Source organism: Psammomys obesus, unplaced genomic scaffold (genome assembly GCF_907164565.1).
Source record: "Psammomys obesus unplaced genomic scaffold, mPsaObe1.curated_primary_1811, whole genome shotgun sequence".
NCBI lineage: Eukaryota > Metazoa > Chordata > Mammalia > Rodentia > Muridae > Psammomys > Psammomys obesus.
In genome coordinates, this window is record NW_026590405.1 from 1,659,321 (window position 1) to 1,667,074 (window position 7,754).

Consider the following 7,754-nt stretch of genomic DNA (forward strand, 5'->3'; position numbering starts at 1 on the left):
AGACAGACAGAGAGACAGACAGACAGAGAGACAGACAGACAGACAGACAGAGAGACAGACAGACACATGTCTTTAGTACTTCCTTATGAGTTTTAGGACTTGTTTACCTATTTCTCTAGAGAAGGCTACTGGAATTCGGATGAGTAGTGCATTGACTCTAGGTTGTCTTCATAACACAGCCTTGTTCATGTTAGTGATCCTCTGCTCTGTAGCCCAGGAAGTCCTCCCTTCACTGGGGTTTTTCCTTTTCTCTTTCTTTCACCTCCTTGGTTTATTTACAAATGTTCTTTTTTTTTTTTTTTGAAACAACTGTAAATGAAGTTCTGGATTATTCTTGCTTTTTTTTTCTCATCTGTTCATCACCTAATACAGAAAAGACACTGAGTTTTATATGGTGATTTTATATCCTGCTATTCTGTTAGAAGTGTGTGTGTGCGTGTTTTTTTTTTAAATCAGATTTAAACAGTTCTAATAGAGTCATTAGGGGCTTTAACATAAGAACTGTCTGAGAGTAAAGACACTTTGTTTTTGTTTTTTTTTTTCTCTCCTATTGGTATTCCCTATATTTCTGTCTCTTATCTTATGGCTGTGGCTACAAAATCAGGCAATGTATATGTATGATAGGGGGAGCAGCGAATAAGCCCCTGAAACGGCTGCTGCATTGTTGGGAGGGTGGTTATGGTGAAAGAGAGAGAGAGAGAGAGAGCGAGAGAGAGCAGCAGAGGCATCTGGAAGAGTCCAGAGCAGGGAGAGAAAGAAGCAGACTGGACACAGCCAGGGCTATCTGTGTGAGAGAAGGGAGAATAGCAAGTGGGGGCTGGGATAACAGCCTTGGCATTATATAGAGAGCCACCAGGTAATGGGGAGGGGGAGGCCTGGAGAGCTGTGAAGGGCCAGGATGCCAGTGCTGAGGATCTGAAATGTATAATGAGTACTTGTGAATAGGGCTATAGGAGCCTGGAGGCCAGCGTGGGCTTTGACGTGCCACAGATTGCAACAGAGAGCCATATGTCTGTTCTGCCAGAGGCATGGAATGACTTCTTTTGACAGAAGGGGAACCCACATCTCAAGTTCTTAAACAAATGCTGTCTTTATTTGACTGTCAGAAATCCTTCTATAGTTCTGCTTGAGGTGGGCCAGGACTGACATTTTTGAGTATATGACCTGCCCGAGACCTAACAATAAGCATTTGCCCCATTCTTGTTTTTAGATCTTTCTTCACTGTTAAGCATGCTGTATGCTGTGGGCTTCTTGTATATAGCATTTTGTGTTGAGGAAGGTCTTCCTATTCCTAGTTTTTGTTTGTTTGTTTGTTTCTCTTTTAGGGCTTTTGAACAGGAAAGGATGTTGAAGTTTGTCAAGGGCATCCATTTAGATAGTCAAGTGATTCTGGCTCTGAGTTTATTTATATGCTCTTTTGCATTTATTGATCCTGTGTGTCAAACTGTATTTGTGTTCCTAGAATGAAACAGACTCAGTGTCATGCTTATATAATCTTTTAATGCACTGTGGAATTCTGTTTGAGGTATTTTGTTGAGAACTCTTGTGTCCATGTTTATCAGGGGAATTGATACCCAGTCTGTGTGTTTGTCTTTGGCTGTGTCCTTGTCAGGCTTTGGGATCAGGGTAATGCTGGCTTAAGCAGAATCAAGTAGGAAGTGCTTCTGCTCTTTGTGTCTAGATAGACTGAGGAGTGTTGGTGCCAGCTCTTCATGGAGGGTTTGGTAGACTGGAGCAGTGAGTCTGTCTGGTCTTGAGCATTTCTTTGCTCTGAGATGATTACTGGTTCAAACTCATTGACTATTGTGGAACCGTCTAGGTTATGTATGTTTTTTGACCTAATTCATGTATGGTAGGCCATACATGTGCAGGAATTTATCCATGCTCTTTAGGATTTCCAGCTTATTGTAATATAGCGGTGATCATCAGGATTTGAGTAGTATCTGTTATAAACATCCTTTACTACACATAATTTTATTAATTACTCTTTCTCTCTCTCTTTCTCTGTTAGTTTGGCTAAGGGTTTATCAGTCATTTTTTTTTTCAAAGAACAAGCTCTTTGCTCCATTGGCTCTTCGTATTGTTCCTTTCATCTCCATTTCACCATTTTCTACTTTGATTTCGTGATTTGTTTCCTTGTACTGATTACACTGGCCACTTTCTGCAGGCTACTTGGGATCCTGCTCGTTCTTGTTTTCTGAATTTGAATTCAGCATTCTGAAATTCTGAATCATCATTATTATTTTTTTTTTGCATTCTTGCTGATATATTTTTTTTTTCTGTAAAGAGGTTTGTTTTCATTTGGCTCAAGGCTTGGGAGAGCCTCCATGGTGGTTTCAAATCATCTTGGTGGATGGAGAAGGGTCTTAGGCAGCCTAATGGGGAATACAAGACCCCCTGAGAGGCCACGGGGCAGCCCAGTCTCCCAGCCAAGCTTAAAGTGACTTGCTCAAAGAGATGATCACCCAGTTTGGAGGCTGGTAGCCTGCAGAAATTGACCAGTGTGATCACACATCATCTTGATGAGCTTTGTCTCCTCATCTGGGAAGTCTCAGAAGCCTGTGTGGACAGAACCCACAGCAGGAAGAGCCAAAAAGGACTTGGTCCAGGTTCTTCCTCAGTGGCCTTCACACCATCCCAGCATTTTCCTACCTAACAGAGAGGGCTTTTGTGTGTCCTGAAAGATGTGGCCACCATATTGATTTTGCATCTTGAGGAGATACTCAGTGTGTTTGCCCCTCTCCTTGGCAATTTGTGAAAGAAGAGGCTTCCACCCTGCACAGCCAAGTCATTTGGTCAAAACAGTCACCTAGAGAGAGAAGCAGATGTAGGAGGGATTGTGCAAATTGATCAGGTGGCTTATGGCAGCTTTGATCTCAGTTCAATTATTCTGATGACAATAATTGTCTGGGAGGGGCTGGCTGGTGGACGATAGGGTAATAACCACAAAAAGATGGTGCTGGCTGGCCTGGAAGCCAGGGACAGAAGATTGTCTAGAAGCTGCAATGCGAGAAATTGAAAGGTAGTTGATAGTTAAAATACAGACCCTAGCTCAGCCCCATCCAAGACAAAGATCCACAGGATTTCTGGGTACATGTCTCCCCTGATTTTTCTTTTATGTTTTTTGTTTGTTTGCTTATCTTATCTTTGTATATGTTCATTTTGCCTGCATGTGTCTGTTTATCACGCGCATGCCTGGTGCCTGAGGAGGTCAGAAGAGGGCATTCCCTGAAACTGGAGTTATAGACTGTTGTTAACTGCTGTTCGTGTGCTACTAACTTAACTGGGGTCCTTCTGCTAGGGGGTCAAGTGCTCTAAATGCTGAGCCCTCTCTCTAAGCCCCTCCCCGTTGGAGTCTTAATGTAAGTACTCACAGCTGTATACTGTCCTTTTAGAACCACCTTTGCTGTACCCTGAAGGTTCTGATAAATTGTATTTTCACTTTTATTTGATTATGGGAATGTTTAAGTTTCCTCTATGATATCTTTAGTGACCCATTGGTCATTCAGAAGTGTCATTTTTCTTTGGTCTTTTTTGGTATTGGTTCCGACTTTTCTTGCATTATGACCTGCAAGAAGATGCTTTGGCACTTGTTCAGTCTTGGTTTGTGATCTCAAATGTGATCTATTTTTGAGAAATTCCTGTGCTGAGAAATAATGTGCACCCCATGGCTGGCAGATAGAGTATTCTGCAGGTGTCCGTTAAGGCCATTTGCTCTGTAGTGTATTTCAACTATGAATTTTCTTTGTTCGTATTTTGCCTCAAGGATCTACCTATTGGAGAGAATTGAGCAACGAGCAAGTCCACATATCTGGGCTAGTCTGACCCTTTATGTACAATGACTTTTTTTTTTTTAACTGAGTTGTGTTGGTTAGTTTTAGGTATTAAGGTGACACAACATAGGATCACCAAGAAAGACATTCTCAGTGAAGAATTACCTCGATCAGGTTGGCCTGTGAGCCTGCCTGTCTGTGACTGTTGTCTTGATTGTTAATTGATGTATGAAGAGCCAGCCCATTATGGGTAGCACCATTCCTTAGGCAAGGGGTCTTGAACTGCATAAAAGTGGAGAAAGCAAGCAAGGATTCATGTGTTTATATTCTCCTTCTCTCTCTCTGTCTCTGTCTCTGTCTCTGTCTCTGTCTCTCTCTCTCTCTCTCTCTCTCTCTCTCTCTCTCTCTGTGTGTGTGGTGTTTGTTTGTAGGTCAGAGAATAGTTTGCGGAAGTTAGTTCTCTCCTACCATGTGGGTCCCAAATATCAAATTCAAGTCGTCAGGCTTAGTGGCAACCCTCTTTACCCACTGAGCCATCTCATTGGCCCAAAAGATATATCTGGATGACGACAAACAGCTTGAGCATCTAATCTAATCAGCTGGGGAATTGAGGCCATTTACATTCAGGGTCGGTCATGGGTGAGCAGAGTTTTCTGAGTCTTGTAATTTTGGTAGGTGTTTCCTATCTGGTTAAAATGCTGTTTGGCCTTTTTCTTCTCCGTCTTTGTAGGAGCGGTTTGCTGGTCACTGTGTTGAACATTTGTCTTTGTTCCTTATTCTCATTAATTTGTCTATTCCTGTCAGTCATAGTTATGTGGAAGGTAGTGTTTAACCCACATAGTGTGTATTGTAATATCATTAAAATATTTACATTAAATACTTTTATTATTTGTTTCATCATAATTAATTTTTATTATCATTTCTCTCTTCTGGATTTGCCAGTATTTTAATTTGCATTTTTTAAATCATCAATCAGTTTTATTTATAGCTACAATTTCTTAATATCATTTGTTTGTTTATTTTGTCCAGAGATTGACATGGGGTTTTTCTTTCATCACTCCTCACCTTGCTTTTTTGAGATAGGATCTTCCCGAAAATCCAGAGCTCAGTGATTCAGCCAGACTAGCTGGCCCAGGGGCCCTCCTTCCTCTGCCTCCCCATCACTAGGACAACAATGCATGCTGTCACACCCAGCTATTTTAAAAATCTGGGCTCCAGAGGAGCAAACTCCGGTCTTCAGGCCTGCGAGGCCAATACTCATTTAATCCCTGCATCTCCTCAGCTGTCTTCTAAGAAATTCAATTTCCTTTTTAAAAACTCATTTTGGAAGCTCTTATGATTTTGTGTGTTGAACCTTTCGTTACTTTCAACCCTGTTCATTTATATTACCTAAGGGTAATATAATATATGATTTTCTTCTGAGTCCATCCTCTCCCACATTAACTGTGTTCTGAGAAGCAGCATCTCCATACACTTGCTGTCAGGTCCCCGATGATGCGTTTTGACTTTTGAATTGGCTGCTAGAGAATGCCTTTAGATTTCCCGATGGTGACCTTTCTTTTTACAGCTGTGAGTTTGTTTGATTAACTGTCGTTCAGGAGAGTCTCTTTTCTTAGTGTTTTATTATAAGCCACCAGCAGCAGATGGTACAGAACATAAGGTACCAAGCACCCATGAACCCGGCTGTCCGGCTGATACACCTCAGCCCTTGCTCACCTGCCCAGCTTCCTAGGAGCCATCATACCCGTACTCTGAAGGGAAGCTCTATGTGGGACAGAGGTTTGTTCATTCCTGAGTGTTTTCATAGACATGCTGTAATGACCGCTTGCCTCCTTTCATGTTTCAGTGGAGCCCTTCTGTCAATCTGTATGCTTTGGCCACAGGGTGACCAGCCACTGGGGTCGTGATGACAGCTGGCTGCCTGCCATCCTGAGTGTGGCAGCTGTCTCTTCTTTCTTCATTTATGTCTTCTTGTTGTGGGTGGGAATGACCAAAGCTGTATGACTTTTGGCCACAGGGCATCTCTGTAAGTGCTCACTGTTACCTCTTCTTGTTCATTCATTTTTGTTTGTTTGTTTTACTGTAAATTCAAATTTCAGGTCCTTTGTCAGTTATACGCTATGGTGATTTGAGTAGGACCCCATAGATTCATATGTTTGAATGCTTAGCCCATGGGGAGTGGTGCTATTAGGAGGTATGGCCTTGTTGGAGGAGGTGTGGTTTGTTGGAGGATGTGTGGCCTTGTTGGAGGAGGTGTGGCCTTGTTGGAGGAGGTGTGGCTTTGTTGGAGGAGGTGTGGCCTTGTTGGAGGAGATGTGGCCTTGTTGGAGGAGGTGTGGCCTTGTTGGAGGAGGTGTGGCCTTGTTGGAGGAGGTGTGGCCTTGTTGGAGGAGGTGTGGCCTTGTTGGAGGAGGTGTGGCCTTGTTGGAGGAAGTGTGTTACTGTGGGGGTGGGCTTTGAGGCCTCCTATGCTCAAGCTCCACCCAGTGTGAAATCTAGTCTTTTCTTGGCTGCCTTTGGATCCAGATGTAGAACTCTCAGCTCTTCCAGCACCATGTCTGCCTGGACGTTGCCACGCTTCCTGCTGTGATGATAATGAACTAAGCCTCTGAAACTGTAAGCCGGCCCCCAATCAAATGTTTTCCTTTGTAAGGGTTGCCATGCTCATGGTGTCTCTTCAGAGCATTAAAACCCAAACTAAGACACGCACTATTCATGAAGGTAGCCATCACCTGCTAGGCCTGGAACAGTGTCTCAAGGGACTGAGACTGTGAGGTCCCTTCTGCTCCCAGAATCCCTTTCTAGGTCGTGTCCTTCACCTCCACACCCATGCACCAAATGTGCTATAGCAAAGAAAGGCACTGAGCTGTGGCCTGGGGGTCACAGATTGTTGCCATCAATTTAGTTTTCAGATACCACTGTGTGGCTCTAACTGCAACAGGCTGGACCAGGTCACGGGTCCAGGCCAGAGATGGTGCTCACAGCCAAGAAAAGGAGCTTTGGGCCAAGTTCTAGGAAGCAGGGAACTAGGGAGCTCTCCAGGGGATATGTCCCATCCCCAAGAAAAGCTAGATGGTCCATGGGAGGTGTCATCTATCAGGGCATGCTTCTAGACATGTGACCAGGGTTTCTATGGGCTGGTCATCAAACACCCCTCTCATGCACCAAAGCCCCACAATCCCTCAGGAGAGCGGGCATCCAGCCATGCTGTTTTTATAAAGACCACAGTTCATGGAGGCAGCCTGGAAAAAGCCTACCACACACAAGTTCTCTACAGAGAACATCTCCCAGGATCTTACCCACCAGGGTGAGAAAGTTTAAGGGGAATCAGGGTAGCCAAAGGCATACCCAGAATGGGTGCCACTGTCAGACTCACACTCTTGTGTCCCTGAACACAAGTTTATCCCTTGGACATACCTATGGCCAGTGAACGCTGTCACTGACACTGGAAGAAGACAGGCTTAGTGCCCTTGTGAGCAGCCAGTGGTGCAAACTCAAGCATTCATGTGAGCACTAAGACAAGCTTGGTCAGGTTTATCAAACAGTTTATTGTAGTATGACAGGTACAGCTGAAGTGGGTAGGGTAGGACGCTGAGAACCCAAGAAGAGAGCCAGGGGTGGCCTACGAACGCACAGCAGAGCCCTGTCACAGCCCCAGGAAGGTGGCTGAGAGTTCAGCTCCAGAATAGCTTCTGCTTTGCAACAAACACAGCTGAACAGTAGAGGGCCATACTCCTCACTGAGGCAGGGTCAGGAAGGGGGTGAGCAAATAACTGCCAAGGCCCCTGCAAGACCCTAAACAGGCAATGTAGACAGTTGCTGGCCAGCAGCAGAGAAGCCGGGGGTCAGGTGAGAGGGAGCCGCCAAACTTTGGAGTGATAACAGTCCACACAGCAGCTAGACTCCTGACCCAAAGAGAAGCCTCAGCAAGTGGGGCGGGAGCAGGCAGGGCGGCAGAGCAGGGACACACAGGAGGCTGGG

General features: G+C 44.6%; 2 protein-coding genes across 2 annotated transcripts in view; one reads left to right on the forward strand and one right to left on the reverse strand.

The window, feature by feature from the left end:
* Tspear (thrombospondin type laminin G domain and EAR repeats) overlaps window positions 1–7,754 on the forward strand; it is a 160,086-nt gene that overhangs the window by 81,089 nt on the left and 71,243 nt on the right. The gene's annotated exons all lie outside the window — the stretch shown is intronic.
* LOC129676594 (keratin-associated protein 10-2-like) overlaps window positions 7,697–7,754 on the reverse strand; it is a 10,624-nt gene continuing 10,566 nt past the window's right edge. The window contains exon 2 of the mRNA XM_055607011.1: window positions 7,697–7,754. This exon is cut by the window's right edge and continues 2 nt beyond it. Within this exon, the coding sequence (XP_055462986.1) occupies window positions 7,697–7,754 (58 nt within the window).